The sequence below is a fragment of the Jaculus jaculus genome, chromosome 14 (genome assembly GCF_020740685.1).
Source record: "Jaculus jaculus isolate mJacJac1 chromosome 14, mJacJac1.mat.Y.cur, whole genome shotgun sequence".
NCBI lineage: Eukaryota > Metazoa > Chordata > Mammalia > Rodentia > Dipodidae > Jaculus > Jaculus jaculus.
The window spans coordinates 10,515,620-10,539,524 of record NC_059115.1 but is presented as its reverse complement, the minus strand read 5'-3'; the positions used below and the strand labels follow the sequence as shown (position 1 = coordinate 10,539,524).

At 41.3% G+C, this 23,905-nt stretch overlaps 2 protein-coding genes across 2 annotated transcripts; both read left to right on the top strand.

Annotated features, from left to right (window-relative positions):
* The first annotated feature begins 8,170 nt into the window (after positions 1 to 8,170).
* LOC101611093 (vomeronasal type-1 receptor 4-like) lies at positions 8,171 to 9,112 on the top strand. The gene has a single exon (XM_004672727.2). The coding sequence runs from the start codon at positions 8,171 to 8,173 to the stop codon at positions 9,110 to 9,112; it is 942 nt and encodes a 313-aa protein (XP_004672784.2).
* Positions 9,113 to 22,993: 13,881 nt separating this feature from the next.
* On the top strand, positions 22,994 to 23,905 carry LOC101611380 (vomeronasal type-1 receptor 4-like). Its single transcript, XM_004672728.3, has one exon. It carries the CDS (start codon positions 22,994 to 22,996, stop codon positions 23,903 to 23,905), a length of 912 nt encoding a protein of 303 aa, XP_004672785.3.

The following is a 23,905-nucleotide window of genomic DNA, read 5'->3' as shown; positions in this document are numbered from 1 at the left end:
GGACCAGGAGCATATAAAGTGCAATGGAATGGTCTAAGTGTGAACCTCAGAGGTCTCTGCCTCCATTTCTGTGGTTGAAACATTCAAGAATGAAGCTTGAAAAATCTCATTGAGAATTAATACACATACACTCATTAGAATATTGGTTTGTGCTTTTCTATTTTAGGGAGAATGTCTGCTGATAATATTAAGGTAATAGTTTCTTTCTGCAACATATGGTTTTACAACCATTAGTCCTAGGCTTCTCACCCACTTTGTTTTTGAGAGCACATAAGGAGTTCCAGAAATATACAGATAGACAAATGTGCTTCAGTATAGCTTATTCTAGAACCTTATCATACATAATTTAGATATTTAATTTATTTATTTGAGAGAGAAAAAGGGGAGGTAAAGAGAGAAAATGTGAGCATCAGGGCCACAAGCCACTGCAAACAAACTCCAGATGCATGTGCTACCTTGTGCATCCTGCTTTATGTGGGCACTGGGGAACTCAACCTGGGATCTTTTCTTTGCCAGCCAGCTCCTTAACCACTAAGATTTCTCCCTAGCCCTTCTTTGCACATTTCAGATGATTAATTTTGGGACTGCACAGTTAGTGAGATTGTGAGAACAAGTTAATTTTGACTCAAATACAAATCAGGTAAGGAGTTTTGTGAACTTGCAATGGGATCACCATGCCTTACACTGAGGGTAAGTGTGACTCCATGAGATACACATGCCAGACTTACACATAGAGTATTGATCTGAAAACTGTCCACTACCTCATCCCTGGGGTCCATAAATATGGCACTTTATATTTATAAGATATCTTTGGAGATGCAACTAAAATTGCAATGAGACAGATGCCTCAAGGAGCTTCATTTTGTCATGACCTTCAGAAATGCAGAACCTTGAAGCTAGAGAGATGTCTCAGCAGTTAAGAGAGTTTCCTATGAATCCTAAAAACTTGGGTTTAATTCCCTAGTACCCATGTTAACCCAGATGCACAAAGTGGTACATGCATCTGCAGTTAGTTTGCAATGACTAGGGGTCCTGGAGACTCTATCTCTGTCTCTCTTTCTCCCCCCTCCCCCGTCTTTCTATATCCTACAAATAAATATATAAAGTGCACTTCAAAAAGATGTGCATAACCTTCTCCAGTAGCAGGCACCCCATGGTGAATACCAGCATTCCCACTGAGGAGGGCACTCAGTGGAATGGGGGCTGAGAAAAGGTAAATGGTGGTACCAGCACATGCTGGATCGATACAAAGTATGATCTCCATTAAAAAACACCACAGAAGGAAAATCCAGATTGAAAAGGATAAAACAGTGAAGGAAAAAAGATTATTGTTACCCCCAAATTGTGAAGCTGTTAATTTCTAAAAGTAGAGCTTCTCCCTATAATGTCCCTGCATTCCTGTGTGGAGTCTTCAACTGAAGGGAAGGTGGTATAAATGTGCTAAGTGGAGCTTGCAGGATAACCTAGCAGTTAAGACATTTGTCTGCAAATCCAAAGTACCCAGGTTCAATTCACCAGGACCCATGTAAGCCAAACTCACAAGGGGGCACACATGTCTGAAGTTTCTTTGAAGTAGATTGAGGCCCTTGCATGGCCATTCTCCCCCCCCCCCCATCTCTCTCTCTCTCTCTCCTCTGCTTTCCTCCCCTCTCCTCTCCATCTCTCTCACCATTCATACCTCACTCCGTCCCTCCCTTTCTTTCTCCTTCTTTCTCTCAATCAAATAAAAATACATTTTATACATGTTCCAAGTTGTAAAGAAAAGTTTGCTAATAGCATGACCAGACTCCTTGGCACTTATAAAAAAAAAGAAAAAAAAAAAAAAACCACCCTGAAGGAAAGGAGGAGACCAGCAAGAAGAGTGACTGTAGAGCCTCCTCTCAGAATTTAGGTTGTTAGACCCACTACTGTTCCCTTCTTCTTGCTGGAGACATTACACACATCAGGAAACCCTGCCATTGCAGATCACATGCTCCTTCTAGTGGCTACCTCCCCCCGCCCCCTTGAAGGACTTAAGACACTCCCATATCGCTTTCCATGTTGGGATGACTCATGCTCCATGTGTCCTTCTCCACCCAAGATCTGGATTTCTCTTTAATACAGCCTCTTCTGTGGAATCAGGATAAGTGTCACACCTGGCAGTAAAGTAACCTGGGATGAGGAGACAATGACTTAATCACCATCACAACTTCAGAAAGGTGAAAACTTGAAAACTCCACAAGTCCATGTCTGTGGATGACTCTCAGGGAGAGGTCCATCAGGATCCCACAGTGTTGAGTCGCAAGGTGTAGTGAATCTTGTAATGTGGGTCCCAGGGCTGTTTTGAGTGCCTTCCTGAACAGGGAGACCTTGTCTTTCTGTGTTGGATTTAGGATTTCTCTGTCCCTTCTGAAGTTCTGACCTTCTGATCTCCTCCCAAAGGTTATATCCTGTTCCTATGGTAACTAGAAACAAACCTTACAGTTGCCTGGCTACAAGAATTGAAAGTCAAGAGGTCAGAAATGACTTCACAATGGTCTGGATAGACCAAGCTCAGCTTAGTTCAGGTTTTGGCAGTCCTGACCAGGTGTGCAGACATTGAAATCTGGAGTGGGAAGCTGGGGAGGAGGAGTACAACCAAGGACCAGGAAACAACAACCACATGAAAACAGGAATCAGACACTAAGGAAGAACTAAGAACATAGAAAATGTAAATATTTTGATGTTCCCAGGTTGGAGATTCTGTAAAAGCTCCATGAATAAGAGGGGCTTATTTCAAGTACGTCCTTACACAATCACTTCCTAAGGACAGGAAGACATCCTTCACACTGCTGTCTCTCCCAGACGAGCAGGACTGTGAAGAGCGCCTGAGTGCTCTTGTATGGAACGCGGTCATGGAGAACACACAGTTAGGAGGGAAGTAGAACTGTCTGGATCAATGCTTATATAAAAATATATTTACTACTTATTTATTTTTTTAGAGAGAGATAAAGAAGTAAGGAGAGATAAGGGGGGGAGGGAATTATAGGGCCAGGGCCTCTATCTATTACAAATGAACTCCAAATGCATGCACCTCTCTGTTCATCTGGCTTATGTATGTACTGAGTTATTGAAACTGAGGCCTTAGGCTTCTGAGCCTTTCACTCTGTCGCTCTTCTACATCTCACTTTTCTTATAAATAAAAAAAAGTTAAAAAGTTAAATTAAAGAATTTTTGTTCAACAATCTGATTGATGATAATGACCTCTCAGGCAGAAGTGAGTCCTTGGTGGAGAGGTCACTTCAGATGTCGACAGTCCAACAGAACAGAAGTGAATCCGATGGGGACTCTGAAGAGCTGAACCTGCTGTAACCCATGCTAGCCTTCACAGGTCCAGGTGCACCCCATGAGCCACAGGAGCAGGTTGGGACTTCCTCTGGTGGCAGGAAAGTGGGGAATGTCTCTGGTGCCAAGACAGTCTCTGGAGCATACATCTCACTTCTACTTCTGTTATAGTGATGGCTAAGAGCCAATAGGAAGTCAGAATATAGCCTCAGGACCAGAATGGAAAATTAGGGGCATGAGCACTGGCCTGAACTAAGGCCTTGTGTAATCCCATTGTGAGCCTCACTGACCCAAGTAGATTGTTACAACCCTTAGAGATCTGTATACCATTATATAGAAAGAAGGAAGAAGAGAATATAAATAAAACACAAGGCACCCTCAAATATTCGTGTAAAAAATAATCAGCCTAAGCAGGACATGGAGGCGTCGCCTTTAGTCCCAGCACTCTGGACGCAGAGGTACGAGGATACTGTGAGTTTGTGGCCACCCTGAGATCCAGAGTGACTTCCAAGTCACCTGGGGCTCAAAAAAAAAAAAAAAAAAAAAAAAAAAAAAAAAGAAAAAATCAGCCTGTGCTGGAGAAATGGCTTAGCAGTTAAGCACTTACCGGTAAAGCCTAAGGACTCTGGTTTGAGGCTCAGTTCCCAGGACCCATTTTAACCAGATGCACAAGGGGGCGCATGCATCTGGAGTTTGTTTGCTGTGGCTGGAGGCCCTGGCTCACTCATTCCCTCCCTCGCTTCCCCCCCCCCCTCTATCTCTATCTCTATCTCTCTCTGCCTCTTTCTCACTGTGTCTGTCGCTCTCAAGTAAATAAAGAAAAGTAACCAAAAAATTAAAATAAAACAGTCTAAAAACATTTCTGGGCGAAGAGGATCTGTTCAACTACAGGAACTTTGTGCTTAGTTAGGACAACTGTGTCGACCATCACATATCCATGTCTCAAAATAAGTTCTTTCTCTGGAGGCCCATTCCATGGGAGGGAATACATCCCTGACACTGAAAACTTAAAACTAGGGTATCCATTAGCCCTAGGGGTGTAACATCTGGGGCTGTCTGGCTAAATGTATATAGGATGCTTATCAAACTGCCCAGCAAGCACTTCTCGTGATGTTCATACACTTATATTAGTGCTAATCTCACTTTTGGTAGAGAATCTGCTCTTTTCAGATGGCAGTGACCTTGGGATGACTCAGAAGGCATCATGATGCTAGGAAGAAGTATCCAGAGTAGTCAGTACTCCAATATCTCTATGCCACCATTCAAGTATCAGGGTCTATTGCGGAAGAAGTGGCAGAAAGAATGTAAGAGCCAAAGGAAGGGTAGGACTCCTTACAACATGCTACACCAGACAAAATGGCCTGGATATCCATGACCTCACAGTGCCTGACACTACCTACACAAGACCATCAGAATAGGAGAAAAAGATCATGACATTAAAATAAAAGAGAGACTGATTGATGGGGAATGTGAGGGAAGGGAGGGTATCACCATGGGTATATTTTATAATCATGGATGTTGTTAATAAGAAAATTTTAAAAAGAACAGACAGGGCTGGAGAAGTGGCTTAGCAGTTAAGGTACTTGCCTACAAAACCAAAGGATCTTGGTTCAATTCCACAGGACCCACCTATGCCAAAGGCATAAAGTGGCACATGCGTCTAGAGAGCCTTTACAGTGGCTCGAGTCCATTCTCTTTCCTCTCTCTCTCTTACTCCCCATTTCTTTCACTCAAATAAAAAAATAAAAATAAAATATTTTAAATTAAAGAAAAAAGACCTTTGCACATTCATACAATCACCACAGGAATATATATATATATATATATATATATATATATATATATATATATATATTGAGGTTGGGTCTCACTCTACCCCAGGCTAACATGAAAATCACTCTGTTGTCTCAGAGTGGCCTCAAACTCACAGCAATCTGCCTACCACTGCCTCCCATGTGCTTGGAATAAATGTTTGTGCCACGATACTCAGCAAGGAATTTTTTGCTTGATGTAACAAAAGCTGTGGGACAAAAGTTCATGTGTATATGTGGTCTGGCTGGGCATTGGCAGTTTGTACACTCAGTGCAATGAGGGAGAGGGATTCCTGGGGAACACCAAGTCAAGTTACAGCTTCCTGTCACCCACACTCCCCTTAATCAGAACCCAATCACTGGACTCTGCCATTCCTTGGACACTGTCTCTGATGCAAACACTCCAGGAGAAAATCCCAACCCTCTACAGAGTTCATGACACAGAAGTTTCTTCTAGTTCATGGCAGGAAGAAGTGTTTTTCAGGACTGATGTCATCTCTCTAAACAGACACTGTCATCACTGTCTCCTGTGACATGATCACCTTGACCACAGGGGAGAGAAGGTCTCAGCATATGAAAGCCTCACCCTGAGATACTGAGTTCTTCCTTGGTTTGCATGGGATTGCTGTCTCTCTGACCCTGGATAACATACCTGATATCACAAAAGCGTTAGCAAGTGAATTTCTTTCTTTCTTTTATTCTTTCTTTTTCATGGTTATTGAGTTAGCATCTCACTCTGGCCCAGGCTGAATGGAATTAACTATGTAGTCTCAGGGTGGTCTTGAACTCTCATCGATCCTCCTCCTACCTCTGCCTAGAAGTGCTGGGATTATAAGGACACCACTCCCGGATTGCAAGTAAGTTTCTTATCCCCACTTCCCAGCCTTAGACAGTAGGACAGTGCTGTGGAGCTGGGTGAGAGCTGCTCTCAGATGTGGTCACATTCTTAGAGACAAATGCGCACAGAGAACAGGATCTAACCTCATGTCTCACCCTCTTGCAGGAATCCAGTAGGAACAGAAATGACTGACCCTGGAATTTCGTTTTTGAAGTTCTTAGCAAAGGGATTCACTGTGATTTCCTTTGAAGAAAGAAGGGGCAGGGGGTTGTCTCAGTGACAAAAATGTGTGTGGTTTTGTTTCAGCGTTCAGTTTCTCTTCTTTTCCTGCTGGGGTCTTGTCACATTCTATTGAGTGAGATGCTAGAATAACAGGCAGATTTAAGTGACTTGTGGGACTGGTCTTATAGTGTACAGGAGGCTGGATTCAGTGTCCTGGATTTTCTGTTCACACATTATAGTGCTGACAACAGCATTCATTTCTACCATGAAATCACAGGTTCCAGTTGGCATAGTGACAAGCTTTCTGTCAACCTTGAGGACAGGAACAGAAAGAAGAATTCAATTTCATAATTACATACATAAAAGCAGACTCTGAAAGATTCCCACTGCAATGATCCCAGTGAGGTTTCTCACCCATCAGACAACTTAGTCTGACATAGTGAGGGTAAAATGTTTCCGTCTCTGCAGCATTAGATTCCAAGGGCACTGGCTGCTCAAGCAATTCAACCCTTTTCAATGCTTGGTAGAAATGAATGTCTCAGATATTTTTGTCCTGTCAGGTAGTAAATATAACACTAGATTTATTACACTTCCTATAATTTAGAGAAGTTTTATACAGCAGAAATTGCTCTCTAGGCTTACAGAATAAAATTTTAGGGCAAGAGAGTAGGTTCAGCAGTTTAGGCTCTTTAATTTCCCAATGCCCATGGAAAGGTAGATGCATAAGATGGCTCAAACAACTGAAGTTGATTGGTAGTGGTGGTAGACCCTGGCATGCACATCCTCTTTCCATCTCTCTTGTCTTGTCTTCTCTTGTCTTCTCACTCTCTCTCTCTCCTTCCAAATAAATAAACAAAATTTTGAATAACCATTACATATCATGTATACAATCCAAATGTCAAGCGTCTTTTCAACCAACACCATTACTAACCATTTAACTATCAAAATTACTATAATTTATCACTATTATCTTTTTTATAAAAAATAGTTATTTGGTTGCAAGAAAGACAGAGAGCTTTATCAGAAGCCCTTGGACCTGAAAATGAACACCAGATGCACTCACCAATTTCTGCCTCTCGCTTTCTGTGGTTACTAGAGAGTCAAACCCCTGCCATCAGGCTTTCAAAAAAGCATCTTTAACCACTGAACAGTCACTAAGCCCAAGCATTGTCTTCTGATACTTGCATTTTAAAATATATGGAATTGTCCAGCAGACAATATCATAATGAAGAGACTATTTAAAATTATGTGCAAGGACTGGGCATGGTGGTGCATGCCTTTAATAAGAGTACTGGCTATGCATAAGTAGGGGGATTGCTGCAACTTCAAGGCCAGCCTAGAAGTTGAAAGTGAGTTCCAGGTCAGCCTGGGCTACAGTGAGACCCGACGTTAAAAAAGAAAAAGGAGAGAGTGAAACCCTACCTCAAAAAAACAAACAAAAAGGGATGCTCAAAGAGTTTTTTTTTAAATACTTAAGTAATAATTCATAAAAGGAGAAAGAGCATCAATTGAAATCGCTAGTATTTACTAAGAAAACAATCTTCTTTCCTATATTCTGAGGGTTGTTATTTCATTTGTTGCAGACACTTGTATTCCGGCAAATCTGTGCTGTTTTCCTATGGTGTCACTAACAATATTGACACATATTTTCACTCATCATAAATCTCTCAAATTGACACTTTAGACAAGGTATTGTTAAATTGAAGTCAGATATTATTTGTAAAGCATGCTGAAAAACTCTTTACACATAGCATGAAAAATATATGGTTTATGTTTCATGGCAATAACATGACTAATATCTATCTGAAAAATATCATCGGAAAACCTAGGAAATACTAAGAAACTTATGAGATAATATAAATTAATTATCACTGATTAATAGAAGTTATGGTTATAGGTGGCTGGAACATTTTACATGTCATAAAAGAAGCAGTCCTAATTGTCAGTGAAGAGTCCTGTGCCGCTGATACTGACAGACACTCTGGGAAGGTGGCAGATGTCCCCCATAAACCTGACCATGGGGATCATGTTCCTGTCACAGACAGCACTGGGAGTCCTGGGGAACTGCACCTGCCTTGGCTACTTTCTTCTCAATGACTTCATGGGGAGACGAGTGAAGCCCATAGATCTGATTGTCAAGCACCTGACCTGGGCCAACTTCATGGTTCTTCTCTTTAAAGGAATCCCCCAGACAATGGCTGCCTTTGGTATGAGTTATTTTCTAGATGATATTCTGTGTAAACTCATCTTTTATTTCCACAGAGTGGCCAGAGGAGTGTCCCTTGGTTCCACATCACTCTTGAGTGTCTTTCAGGTCATCACAATCAGCCCCAACAATTCCAAGTGGGGACAGCTCAAGTTCAGAGCCCCCAAGGTCATTGGTTCCTCCTTGGGTCTGTGCTGGGCCCTGCAACTGCTGATAAATGCCGGTATTCCCACGGTTGTGACAGACACCTTGCATACAAAAAATAGCACAGGATTTAGAGATTTTGTATATTGTGTTACTATAAATATTCACAGTCTAACAATGACATTGTATGCAATCCTATTTTCCTCCATTGATGTCCTGTGTTTGGGAATCATGACATGGGCCAGTGGCTTCATGGTCCTTATGCTCACAAAGCACAAGAAGATGGTCCAAAACATTCACAGTGCCCTGTCTCCTTGGTCATCACCTGAGACCAGAGCCACGCAGAGCATCCTTGCCCTGGTGAGCAGCTTTGTGTTCTTAAATATGATCTCTGTCATCTTAGGTTTATGTCACCCTTTCTTTGATGTAACTAGTAGGTGGCTGGTCAATGCAAGTGTTGCAATGTCTGCATGCTTCCCAGCCTTCTGCCCCTTTCTGCTCCTCAGCCGGTACACCAAGGTTTCTAATTTCTGCTGCACTCGTTCTTATGAAACAACACATGGCCCTCGGTTAGTGGGAGAGGTCTAAGAGGGATTTTACTTGTCGATGCCATTATTCCAGGTTATTATATTTCCCAATGACCCACTCACATTAAACACCCATTATAGCGAGAATATAACCCTAACATCATTCTCATATATTCTTCACAACAGGCAATAATTAAAGCAGTGTGCAAATGCACACATGATTGTTATCAATAGTCTCCATGAAAAATGTTACAGTATTGATGAAACATAAAGCCTGTGCTGTCTGTATTTTTGAACAATCAATTTTGAATTTTCAGTCGTACAATTCTTATACTGACAAAGGTTATGCACCTTCAACTAGTTTAACCTTCGTTAAAAAGGGAAAAAAGGGGAAATTGAGTGTCAAAGTCATTCAGATAAAAGGAACCAAAAAAAAAAAAATGGAGCTAGAATCAGAGTGACCAACGAAGTATCAGTTTCTGGCCATTTATGGCCTTTCTATGATATGGGGAGTTTGAAATGAATTATGTTTCTCAAGTATTAATGTCTCAGGTATATATATGTACTATCTGCGTATGGCAAAATTATTTTGTCATGCTCATATAATCATCCAGATATAGAACATTGAAAAACCAGTAAAGATATATTCATAAATACCATGGTGGTTTGAATGTAAATGAAATAGTCCCATCAGACTTCTATGTCCAGACTTTTAATCTAGAGATTTTGACGTGATCAAGGAAAGTTGCCAAAAAACCGCCATGAAACATTCCAGGGAGAAGTGTGTGACTGGGTCAAAACGAGAACTCACAGCCCTCCTGCCCTTCTTCTTCTCTTCTTTTTTCTCTTCTGTCTTCTTCTTCATCTCTCTCTCTCTCTCTCTCTCTCTCTCTCTCTCTCTCTCCCTCTCCCTTTTCCTCTTCTTCCTGAATTATAGTACTATGATCAGTTGTTCATGCAAACTGATTTTTTTTCTAACATTCAAAACTCTAGCCTCAAGCTGGAGAGATCGCTTTGTGGTTAAGGCACTTGCCTACAAAATCTAAGGATCCATTTTGACTCTCCATACCCAAAAAAAGCCAGGCACACAAGTGGACACAAGCACACAGGTTGCACATGAGCACAAAGAGGAGCACATGTCTGGAGTTCGGTTGTTATAGCTGAAGACCTTGGTGCGCCAATCCTCTCTCTCTCTCTCTCTCTCTCTCTCTCTTTCTTCTCTTACTCTCTCACATAAAAAAGGCTATTCTGTGGTCACAAAGAAATGAAAACTCTATCCTCTGTAATTTTAAATCTAAATCAAGATTTTATTTCCTGATGTTACTTCTGCTCAAGTATTTTTGTCCTATCAATGAGTAAGCAATAAATATACAATTGACAATATTATAAGGAAAATGTTATGCAATACCTTATTGACCTTGAAATTGACTTAGAGTGGTGTGATGGTCAATCTCATTGTCAATCTGATTGAATCTGGGAGTAATTAATATGCATCACTCTGGGCAGATTTGTGATGATATTTCCAGGATGCAACAACTGAGGGGAGAGAAGACCCTCCCCCAGAGTGGGCACCAACTTCTGCGGACAGACCAGTTATAAATATATCTGAGGAAAAATCAGCACTGGTTGCTTGCCTGTAAGAGCACTTATCTTGATGCTGCTGCTACTAACCCATCCCTTGTCAATAGCAAAATCTAGCTCATCCAGGCTTCCAATGTGGGCTGAAGACCACTCACTATCGACAAATCTTCTGGCCTCAAACACTAGCTTGAGACTGCTGAGAGATATGGCTTTATGAACTGAGCATCAAATGGGTTCTCAGCAACTCCACTGTGCAGACAATTATCACCATTTGCCCTTAATGTGTAATCCAATGTAATAGTTGTATATGCCATATATGTATATATGTAGTGAGCCGTAACAAATATAGCATTCTGAAATTTACATAGCTAATTTAATTGAACAACAAATTAGCTGTACACTAACCTATTACAATAAAGTAATTTTAAAATACCTGTGCATAATTTACATTCATTAACCTAAAAATGATGAGCAATGTTGTAAAACAATTAATATATTGACAAAATATATCTCTGCAGACCCACAAGAATTGTAATCAATTCTTCGTCTTTTTGATGATTTATGTCAAGTATTTGGTCATAGTGAACAGAGTCTGACAAACACAACTGGAGAACTTCAGGTTAAGTGACTTAAGCCAGTATCAGAAAGACAAGCATTGAGTTTTTTTCTCTCATATTGGTAATCTAGAAAAAATACAAAATACAAAAAGGAGTATTAGGGGAAAGGAAGGGGACCAGGAGGAATATAGATGGGGGAAAAGAGAGCACAATGGGGATATAAATATTATCAAAGTACATTAGATGTGTATGAAAATGAAACCATTATTTAGTACAGTTAAATTCCCTAACAAAAAAAGTTATGAATGAAAAAAAAATGAGGGTCAATGCTGTAAAATACCTCGAAATCAGGTATGGTGATACCTCCAGATTCATTCTTTATGCACAGAATACATTAATATCTTTTATGCTTCCAAAAGAACTGGGAGCATCATTTAGTCACACAAAAAAATTGCACTGAAGTGTTGATAAATGTGTTGAACCTATAGTTTGTTTTGGTAAGATAGTCAGTTTTACAATATTAATTCTTCCAATCCATGAACATGTGATATTTCCATCTTGTTTAATTCTTTGAGATTTTCATTGCACAGGTCCCTAGCTACTTGGTTTGACATACTGCAAGTCATTTCATTTCTTGAGGTCATTGTGAGGTTGGTTCTCTGATTACTTCCTCAACAGTTTGATATTTGTGCCTAGGGATGCTTCTAGTTTTGGGGGGGTATTTTTTATTTTGCCATTCTACTGCAAGTGTATATCATCTTGGTCATATATGATAATGATGTGTTCCCTCTTTCATCAGGGCTTTCATATTGGATGAGTATTGGTTGTGGAATAAGGAGCTCTTTGCAAAAATTATAATGACCTTATTTTTTGTCTTTGAGTCCATTTATGTGACCTGTTACATTGATTGATTTGTGTGGAATGAAACATTCCTGTGTAACTTTGTATGAAAAGTGCTCTTTGATTTTGTGTGTGTGTGTGTGTGTGTGTGTACCTTCATGTGGTATCCACGGGACAACCATGGATTTCTTCCTTATCAAGGCCATCCAATTTTTTAGAGACAGTATCAATCAAGGACCAGGAGTATATGAAGTGCAATGGAGTGGACTGAGTGTGAACCCCAGAGGTCTCTGCCTCCATTTATATAGTTGAAACATGAAGCTTGAAATATTTCATTGAGAATGATTACACATATACTGTTTAGGATATTGGTTTGTGATTTTCTATTTTAGGGAGAATGTCTGTTGATAATATTAAGGTAACAACCATTAGTCATTGGCTTCCCACCCACTTTGTTTTTGAGAGCACATTAGGAGTTTCAGAATTCTACAGATAGACTACTTTTCTTCAAATAGCTTATTCTAGAGCCTTATCATACATAATTTAGATATTTTATTTACTTTTTTGAAAGAGAGAAAGAGGAAGGTAAAGACAGAAAATGTGAGCAACAGGGGTACCAGCCACAGCAAACAAACCCCAGATGCATGAGCCACCTTTTGCATCCTTCCTTTTGTGGTCCTGGGGAACTGAACCTGCGAGCTTTCTCTTTACCAGCAAGCTCCTTAACCACTAAGCATTCTGTCTAGCCCCAATCAGGCATTTTAGATTATAAGTTTATGAACTAAACAGTTAGTGAGGTTATGAAAACAATTTAATTTTGAATAAATTACAAAATAAGGAAAGGCGTTTTGTGACCTTATAAAGGGATCACCATGCTTTACACTGAGGTAAATGTGACTCTTTGAGGAACAGAAGGCAGACTTACACACAGAGTATTGATCTGAAAACTGTCTACTCTGTAGCCCCTGGGAGCCATAAATATGGTACTTTATAGTGACAAGATTTCATTGGAGATGCAACTAATTTGCCATGGGACACATGACTCAAGGAGCTTCATTTGTTCATGACCCTTAGAAATGCAGAGCCTTGAAGCTAGAGAGATGTCTCAGCAGTTAAGAGACTTTCCTGTGAAGCCTAACAATGTCGGTTCAATTCCCTAGTACCCATATTAATCCAAAACACAAGGTGGTACATGCATGTGCAGTTTGTTTGCAATGAATAGAGGCTCTGGAGTTCTCCCTCTCTCTGTCTCTCTGTCTCTCTGTCTGTCTCTCTCTCTCTTCTATTTCTTACAAATAAATAAATTAAATTCCCTTTAAAAAGGTATGCTTAACATTCTCCAGTAGCAGGGTACCCCATGGTAAATACCAGCAATCCCAATGAGGAGGGCGCTCAGTGGAATGGGGCTGGGGAAGGGAACAGGTTGTACCAGCACATGATGTGTCCATGCAAAGTATGATCTCAATAAAAAAAAAATCACAGAAGGAAAATATTATTATCAATATTAAAAAGGAAAAAAAAATGTGAATATAAAAAAGTCAGCACTATTTCAGTGTGTCTGTGAAATGCCCCACGCTGGCTCTGACATGCAGTAGGTATCCGGCAAGAGTAGCACCGAGGCCCTTGGGGCTGAGAGCAGCACTCACCCACAGACAGCAAGGATATAGAGTTCTCGGCTCTATAACAGTGTGTAATCAAATTCAACGACCTACCCAACATACAGGAAGAAAATGATTGACTTGGCCTCTAGGAAGTTACCTAACTTCCTGTGTTCAGTAGTAACCAAGTCTCCAGGAGCTAGGATGATTTTCCTCAGTTAGTGGATTTCACAAGCAAAGTGCCCAGGTCTTCTAATGCTGCATGTTCATGGAAGGGTCTTGATTCTGATCCTGAAAGTTAGATAACAAGCAGATAATTCAAATACTGAGTTTGAAGATCTCTTCTATATTCATAGCTGAGCCTCTATTCTGAGGAAAAGTTGAATGGCCTGTGTGGCCTCAAATGCTGGGTCTAAAGAGCTCTTGTTGAAATGGTATTTAACACCAGTGGGTCTTGGGAATTTACTTCCCAGAACCAGTTGGTGGAGGTCTCTCTGATCCATGCAGTCTCATTCTTGACATCTCCATCTGTGCATTCCCTGAGCACCACCCATCTTTCCTCATCCTCACTGCTGCAGCCTGCATTCACTCCACTCCCTGCACAACCCAGGCACCATGTCCTTCCCTCAGTCACTGCCACACACAGTACACGTCCTGCACACATAGAATCCCTACTCTTCTGAGCACAGTGACCCACCTGTACCCTCTGTACTATGGTTTCTGCTTTCTCAGGCTAAGTGAGCCCCTACCCTTAGATGCAGGAACCACCCAGGCCTGCTGCCCCCATCTTGCCCTGCTCCATTGAGCATCCACTGGGGGATATTCTCCTCTTGAAATACTGTGTAGTTGACAGATAACCTTCATTGAGTCCATAGACAAACATTATTATTACCCCCAAATCATGAAGCTGTTAATCCTCCAAAAGTAGTGCTTCTGGCTCTTTTGTACCTGCATCCCTATTTGGAGTCTTCAAGAGAAGGGAAGATGTTTTAAATATGCAAAGTGGGGCTGGAGGGTTGGCATTTGTCTGCAAAGCCAAAGGACCCGAGTTCAATTCCCTAGGACCCACGTAAAGCAGATGCACAAGGGGCTTCACATGTCTGGAGTTTGTTTGCAATGGCTGGAAACCCTGGCATGCTCATTCTCTCCACCTCTCCCCCACCATCCCTCCCTCTAGCCTTCTTTTTGTCCCTCTTTCTCTCAATCACAGAATAATAAACTTTATAGATGTGCCAGTGGCATGGAAAAGTTTTCTAATAGCGTGACCAGACTCCTTGCGCTCAGCAAAACCCCTGAAGGAAAGGAGACCAGCAAGAAGAGTGACTGTAGAGCCTCCTTTTTACAGCATTTACCTTGCAAAATCCACTACTGTTCCCTTCTTCTGGCTGTATATTCTACACATATCAGGAAACCCTGACATTCAAGGCCACATATGCTTCTAGTGGCTCCACCCTTTGAAGGACTTAAGGCACTCCCATATCTTTTTCCATGTCGGAATGACTCATCCTCTGGGTGTCCTTCTCCACCCAAGATCTAGATTTCCCTTTAATACAGCTTCTTCTATGGAATCAGAGTAAGTGTCATTCCTTATATTAAAGCAACCAGGGATGAGGAGACAATGACTTAATCACCATTACAACACTGGAAAGAGGAAAACTGCACAAATCCCTCTCTGTGGATGACTCTCAGGGAGAGGTCCATGAAGATCCCACAGTGTTCAGTCACAAAGGCGTCATGAATCTTGTAAAGTGGGTTCCAGGGCTGTTTGGAGTGTATTCCTGAAGAGGAAGACCTTGTCTTTCTGTTCTGGATTTAGGATTTGTCTACACCTTCTGAAGTTCTGTCCTCTGAAGCTCCTCCCACAGGTTATAGCCTGTTCCTGTGGGAACTAGAAACAGACCTTATAGTTGCCTGGCTACAAGAACAAAAATCAAAGAGGTCTGGAATGACACCACAATGCTCTGGATATAGCAAGCACAGATTGGTTCAGGTTTTGGCAATTCTGACTAGGTGTCCGGACATTGAAACCTGGAGTGGGAAGCTGGGGAGGAGCTGTACAACCAGGGACCAGGTAATAAAAGCCAGAAGAAAACGGGAATCAGAGACTAAGGAAGAACTAAGAACATGAAACACGTAAATGTTTTGATGTTCCCAGGCACATAATTTAGAAGGAGTGTTTGCTCCCTTTGCAGAGACTTGGGCCAAAATAACACTATGTCCTAATCACCCCTCTCCCCGCAGGAGAACTGTTAGTGTCCATGGGATGCCACAAGTTTCTCTCACTAGTCTCAAAACTCATTGGGATATACTGATTTATCACTAGTAATTGTGTCTGGTAATTGGTAAAAGAGACAAAATTTTTTGAGATTTTTTTAAGTTTCACAATTAGGCACTGTCATTGTTGTACCAAGAAATCAGATAATCTCAGGTCAGGAGGGAGGCAATATCACAGAACTGTAATGTACTTCTTAGATAATATTTTCCTCTTCAACACTAATCATTGGAGGGTTGGGATTGGGCCAATCCATTTTCCCCAGTCGCCCATGTAGCACCTTCTGGCACTAGACACACTGACTGTCTGGGGATTGACTCTCTTCCAGCTTCCAGCCATGCAATTCCATTTTATGTGTCAACCACATAAGGCGTCTTCAGCAGTAGGGTTATACCACTAACTTTTGGTGTGTCATCAAGTGCTTTGGAGGAAATCTGCTTTTCTTTTAGGAATCCTTGTAGGTTTCTCTGATCAAAAACTCTTTGTGGATGATAGCCACATGCTGGTACTAGGAGTTACAGGTCACTGCCCACTAAGAAAAGGAAGAAAAAAAATAACTACTATAAAAGAGTTAGAGAGAAAAGAGAGAGAGAGAGAGAGAAAGAGAGAGAGAGAGAGAGAGAGAGAGAGAAGGAGGGAGGCAGAGAGAGAAGCTGTAGAAGATTAAGGTCAGACTTCATCATACCTTCTCCAGTGTCATGTGGCTCAGGTCTTCCCTCTAATGGCCTGGTGAAGGTTCAGTCATTTGGTCTGCCTTTTAGGATGTAGAATTTTATGGCACCATTGACATTTGGGTCTAGATTTTTGTTTCCCACCCCCTCCATTGCCCTTCCCTCCCTCCACAACCATGCTATTGTCTAGTCCATGAGATGCTTGCTGGGCATGTAAGGCATCTTGGGGAGATCCAGGTTAGGTGCTATAGATGAGTGAGACTATGCGGTGATTTTCTTTCTGTGATTGTGTAAGTTCACTGAGATCGACCTGGTCCAGGTTCAACCATTTTTCCTCAAGTTTCACTGTATCATTTTTTCTTACTGCTGTATAGATTTCCATTGTGTAGATATACCACATCTTAGTTATCCATTCTTCTAGTGATGGACATCTGGATTGATTCCAGCTCTTAGCTATTACGCATTGAGCTACAAACATGGTTGAGCAAATCTCTCTGGCCTGTGGTTTGAAGGTTTTAGGGTAGTTGCCCAGTAAGGGAATAACTGGGTCTGCTGGTATCTCTATAGTCAGCTTTTTCAGGGTTCTCCACATTGCTTTCCAAGGTGGTTTTAGAATCTTACATTCCCACCAACTGTGGATGAGTGTTCCTACTTCTCAACATCCTTGACAGCATTTATTTTCATTTGTTATTTTGATGTTTGCTATCCATACTGGGTAAGTTAGAATCTCATAGTTGTTTTAATTGGCATTTCCCTGATGATGAACATTTTCTTAAGTGTGTGCTTGCCATTTGTATTTGTTCTTCTGTGAACTGCCTGTTCAACTCTTTGCCCCATTTTGTGAGTAGGGTATTTGACTTTTTACTGTTTAGGTGTTTGAGTTCTTTGTAGATTCTAGAGATTAGGCCTCTGTCAGTTGGATAGCCAGCAAATATTTTCTCCCATTCTCTCGGCAATGTATTGGCTTTCCTATTGTGTGCTTGTCTGTAAAGAAACTCTTCAGCTTCATATGATCCCATTTGTTGAGTGATTATTTAAGATTGTGAGCTACTGGTGTTTTGTTCAGGAAGTCTTTTCACATTCCTATATTATGGAAAGTACTTCCTATATTTTCTTCCAGTACTACCCAAGTTTCTGGTATTATGTTGTGGTCTTTTATCCATTAGGACTTGAGTGTAGTACACAGCAAAATGTGTGGATCAAGTTTCAATTTCCTCCATATGGTTATCCAGTTGGTCCAGCACCATTTGTTGAAGAAGATACTTACCTAAAATGCCTAATGACTCATATTTTAATCCCCAGAGCCCATGTAAAGTCAGATGCACAGGATGGCTTGTTCATCTGGAGTTTATTTGCAGCTGCTGGAGGTCCTGGCATGTGATCCTTTCCATCTGCCACTCTTCTCAATCTTTCTTTTCATGCACCTTCACAGGTTCAGGTGCATCCCATGAGCTACAGGAGCAGGTTTTTACTTCCTGTGGTGGACAAGAAAAGTGTCAAATGTCTCTGGTGCCAAGAGAGTCTCTGGAGCATACACCTGACTTCAACTTCTTATATACTGATGGGCAAGAGTCAACTGGACCTTAGAACATGGCCTTAGAACCAGAATGGGAAATTAAGACATGAGCACTGGCCTGAATTTAGCCCTTGGATAATCACATTGTGAGCCTCACAGACCCAAGTAGATTGTTTCAAACCTTAGAGATATGTATACCACTAAAAAGGAAGAAGGAAGAAGAGCACATAAATACAAGACAAGGTACCTCCAATATTCCTATAAAAAAATTAGCATTACCTGAGCATGGTGGTGCATGCCTTTAGTTCCAGCCCTCAGGAGGCAGAGGTAGGAGGATCGCTGTGAGCTTCAGGCCACCCTGAGACTACAGAATAATTTCCAAGACAGCCTGGGTTAGAGTGAGACCCTACCTCAAAAAAAAAAAAAAAGCAGTCTAAACACTGTGATGGGGAGATAATATGTTCAGACACAGGAACTTTGTGCTTACTTAGGACAACTCTGTCGACCATCACATATCCATGTCTCAAAATAATTTCCCTTGATGCCCACTCCATGGGAGGGAATACATCCCTGATACTGATATCTTAAAACTGGGGTAGCCATAAGCCCTAGGGGTGTAATGTCTGCTGCTTTCTGGCTAAATGTATATACTATGCTTCTCAAACTGCCCAATAAGCACTTCTCTTGATGGTCGTACCCTTATATTAATGCTAATCTCACTTTTGGTAGAAAATCTTCTCTTTTTTGATAGCATTGACCTTGGGATGACTCAGAAGGCATCATGGTGCTGGAAAGAATTATCTGGAGTGCTCAGTACTGCAATATCTCTCTCAGACCTTCCAAGGCTTGGGGTCTTTTGCAGAAGAAGTGGTGGAAAGAATCTAAGAGCCAAAGGAAGGGTAGGACTCCTTACAAAGTGCTCCTCCAGACACAAAATGGACTGAATATCCATGACCTCATAGTGCCTGACACTATGTACACAAGGCCATGGGAATAGGAGGAAAAGGTCATGACATCAAAACAAAAGACAGACTGATTGAGATGGGTAGGGGATATGATGCAGTGATAGGCGCCTCTGGCGGGCAGGTAATGCTGAGGGAAGGACCAGACCTGCTCGTTCCTCCGTAGGGAATTGAGGAGGAAGATGAGCATACAATGACTCAGAAACCTCTCGTAGCCACCAGAGAAAAACTACCTTCAGTCACAAGTCTTTCCGAAGCAGGATCTCACAGAAAAACTCAGTTTATTGCTATAAGCAGTTGCCTATATCATGTTGGGGACAAAGGCTGGGATTTTAGGATGGGGGGATCATATGACTAATGGCATGTTTCAATTTTTTTCTGGCATGTGCCATCTATTTAAATTACCACATTCTGCCCCTGGTTCCCAGTAGATTTGTAACTATTATGTATTATAAATTGTGAAGGTCTCTACAGTCTTGACCAATTTAAGATATTAAGATCTGTAAAATTAAACAAGTTAAACACTCTAACATATACAGGTACAGAGTAAACATTTTTCCCTGGTATAAGGCATAGCAAGGAGAGATTAAAACAATGTAAAGTGAACCACTATAACCTAAAATTAGCCTCAGTGCCTGTAATTTTAAGTTGCTTGAGTTTTTCTAGCTTAAAATTTAAGTCTGTGCCAGGTGTAGTGATATACACCTTTAATCCCAGCACTTGGGAGGGGAAGGTAGGAGGGTTACTATGAGTTTTAGGCCACCCTGAGACTCCATAGGGAATTTCAGGTCAGCCTGGTAGAGTGAAACCCTAACTCAAGAAACCAAAACAAAACAGAAAAAAAAAAATCTTAAATCTCTTAATTCAATATCTCAAGCTAAGCATATCAGTCTATTACAAGTTTAACCTTGATTAAACTCTCTGGGCCTGGGCAGCAGGACGTAGCCAGCCCTTATGCCAGTAGCCCAGTTCCAACGAAGTTCCCTGTAGTCTTTCTTTCCTCTTATAAACCTTATAAGCTAAGCCTCAAAGTTTAATGTTGTCTGTACTTAGTATTTTTAAATTTTTATCTGAATAGTCTATAAAATTTGGCTTACCACTCCAGAAGACACCTTCAATTGTAAGCACCAAGTCCATGCCTATTTCTCCAAAACAAAGGTTCCAAAAGATTAACATCCACATGGTCAAGTTCATCTCAGCTCATCAGATAGCTTTAGGTTCACTGAGATAAACTTCCAGACCAGGTACAGTTAAGCAGGAAGGAATATTTATTGAAGCTTAAAGATCCACGGGAAGTTCCATAATGGCAAAAAGAAGCTGGCCTGCCTTCACAGGCCCATGCAGAGAGAGAGAGAGAGGAGTACAAACCTTTAGAAATGTAAAAGCCACAGATGCAGCTTGCTATGCCCCGTTCAGAAATACAAAAGCAGCTAGTGAACCGAAGGTGAAGGGAAAGAGAAAGGGAACAAAGAGATGTTGACAAACAAGTACAGGTTACAGAAACAAAGTTTAGTGCATTAAATATGAAGATAGCCTTCTAACTCATGAGGGTACGCTCACATGTACACCGATTACCTTCTGAAGGACTGCCTCTCAAGGGGCCACTAATCTACTGGGTTCCCAAAGCCCCACATTGGGTGCCAAATGCCGGCTCCTCCCCAGGCAGGTAGTGATGAGGGAAAGACCAGGCCTGCTGGTTCCTCCCTAGAGGTTAAGGAGGAAGATGAGTGTATGACAACTCAGAAACCTCTCCTAGCCTCCAGAGAAAAACCACACTGAGTTTGGAGTCTTTTTGAAGCAGGAACTCACAGAAAAACTTGCTTTATTGCAATTTATTGCCTATACCATGTTGGGGACAAAAGTGGGGAATTTAGGATGGGGGGAGAGGTAAGGGCCAATAGTAAACTGTAACTATTGAAATGGTAATTACAATTGCCATGAAGAGGTGGCAGGCCAGAAGCCATTTGGAGTCTTGCTGAGTCCTAGCTGGACAGAGACAGGTCGCCAATCTTCACCTAGGTTCAGGAAGTTCCATTAGGCCTCACGCCTGGGCACTGCAGCACCCAACAATGGAGAGTGGAGTTCCAAGGGGAAAGTGGGGGGAGGGAGTGTATTACCAAGGGGTATACTTTATAATCATGGATGTTGTTAATAAAAAGAATATTTAAAAGAACAGACAGGGCTGGAGATTTGTCTTAGCAGTTAACTCACTTGCCTGCACAGCCAAAGGACCTTGGTTTGATTCCCCAGGACCCACCTAAGCCAGATGCATAAGGTGGTACATGCGTCTAGAGATCCTTTGCAGTGGCTAGAGGCCATTCTCTCTCTCTCTCTCTCTCTCTCTTTCTCTTTGTGTCTTTCATATCAAATAAATAAATAAATATAAAGTATGCAATGATCCCAGTGACGTTTCTCACCCATCACCAGACTTAGTCTGACATAGCGAGGGTAAAATATTTCCTTCCCTACAGCTTTGGTTTCCAAGGGCACTGGCTGCTTAAGTAATTTGACCCTTTTCAATGCTTGGTAGAAATGAATGTTTCAGATATTTTTGTCCTGCCAGGTAGTAAATATAATACTAGCTATAGTTATTTTATTTCCTATAATTTAGAAAAGATTCATATAGTATAAACAGCTTTCTAGGTTTACAGAATAACACCTTAGGGCTAGAAACATGGCTTAGCACCTAAGGTTCTTCAATGTCCCAATGCCCAAGCAAAGGTAGATGCACAAGATGGCTCAAACAACTGGAGTTGGTTTGCAGTGGTGGTAGGCCCTGACATGCACATTCTGTTTGTCCATCTCTCCTCTCTATCTCTCAACAGCGTTAAATGAATAAAAATATTTAGAAATCCTTGCATATAATGTATGCTATCCTAATATCAAGCCACTTTTCACTCAATATCTTTACAAATATTTAGCTCACAAAATTACTATAATTTTTCACTACAGTCTTATTAAAAGATATTTGTTTATTAGGTTGAAAACAAGAGAGAGGGCTCTATCAGGACCCCTTGGCCCTGACAATGAACTCCAGATGCATGCACCAATTTGTGCATCTGGCTTCATGTGGCTACTAGGGAGTCAAACCCAGGCCATCAGGCTTTGAACAAAGCATCTGTAACCTCTGAGCCCTCTCTACAGCCCCACTATTGTCTTAGCATTTTAAAATATATGGAATTGGCGAGCAGACAATTTCATAATTAAGAGACTATTTAAAAATATGTGCCAGTACCGTACATGGTGGTGCATGCCTTTAATATGAGTACTGGGGATGCATAGGTAGGGGAATTGCTGTAAGTTCATGGCCAGCCTGGAAGTACAAAGTGAGTTCCAGTTCAGCCTGGGCTACAGTGAGACCCCACATTAAAAAAGGAAAAAAAATTAGAGAGTGAAACCCTACCTCACAAAAACAAACAAACAAACATAAAAGAGCGCTCAAGGAATTTTAAAAAGAATACCTAAGAAATAGTTCATAAAAGGGAAAGTGCATAAATTGAAATAACTATTATTTATCAAGGAAACAATCTTCTTTCCTATATTCTGAGAGTTGTTATTTCATTTGTTGGAGACACTTGAATTCCAGCAAATCTGCGCTGTTTTCCTATGGTTGCTCTAGAAAACCTGACTCATATTTACACTCATAATAAATCTCTCAATTGAATCCTTGGACAAGGAATTGTTAAATTATGCCAGATATTATTGGTAAAGCCTGATGATAATATATACCTATATCTGAAAAACTAGGAAATACTATGAAATTTATGAAAAAAGGGTCAATTTATTATCACTGATGAATGGAAGGAATGGCTACAAGTGGATGGAGTATTTTACAAGTCATAAAGGAAGTAGCCCTGCTGGGCAATGAAGAGAACTGTGCCTCTGATATTGAAAGACACTACGGGAAGATGACAGATGTCCACCATAAATCTTTCAATGGGGATCATGTTCCTGTCACAGACGGCACTGCGAGTCCTGGGGAACTGCGCCTGCCTTGGCTACTTTGTTCTCACTGACTTCTCGGGGAGATGGGGGAAGCCCACAGATCTGATTGTCAAGCACCTGACCTGGGCCAACTTCATGGTTCTTCTCTTTAATGGAATCCCCCAGACAATGGCTGCCTTTGCTATGAGTTATTTTCTAGATGATATTCTGTGCAAACTCATCTTTTATTTCCACAGAGTGGCCAGAGGAGTGTCCCTTGGTTCCACATCACTCTTGAGTGTCTTTCAGGTCATCACAATCAGCCCCAGAAATTCCAAGTGGGGAAAACTCAAGGTCAGAACCCCCAAGGTCATTGCTTTCTTCTTAGGCCTGTGCTGGGCCATGCAATTACTAATAAATGCCTGTAATCCCATGATTGTGACTGACATCCTGGGGACAAAAAATAGCACAGGATTCAGAAATGTTGTATACTGTGCTATTGTAGATATTCCCAGTCTAACAAGGATATTGTATTCAATAGTATTTGCCTCCATTGATGTCGTGTGTTTGGGAATCATGACGTGGGCCAGTGGCTCCATGGTCCTTATGCTCACAAAGCACAAGCAGAGGGTCCAACACACTCACAGCTCCCTGTCTCCTCAGTCATCACCTGAGGCCAGGGCCACCCAGAGCATCCTGTCCCTGGTGAGCAGCTTTGTGTTCTTTTATATGATCTCTGCCATCTTAGGTTTATGTTACTCTTTCTTTGATGTAACTGGTAGGTGGCTGGTCAATGCAAGTGTTGCAATGTCTGCATGCTTCCCAGCCTTCTGCCCCTTCCTGCTCGTCAGCCAGGACACCAAGGTTTCTAACTTCTGCTGTACTTGTTCATATGAATCTACACATGGCTCTCGGATAGTGGAAGAGCTCTAA

Bases quoted from the DNA above. Each gene is read 5' to 3' on its own strand.
- LOC101611380 (XM_004672728.3), top strand. From the start codon at position 22,994: ATGTTCCTGTCACAGACGGCACTGCGAGTCCTGGGGAACTGCGCCTGC.
- LOC101611093 (XM_004672727.2), top strand. From the start codon at position 8,171: ATGTCCCCCATAAACCTGACCATGGGGATCATGTTCCTGTCACAGACA.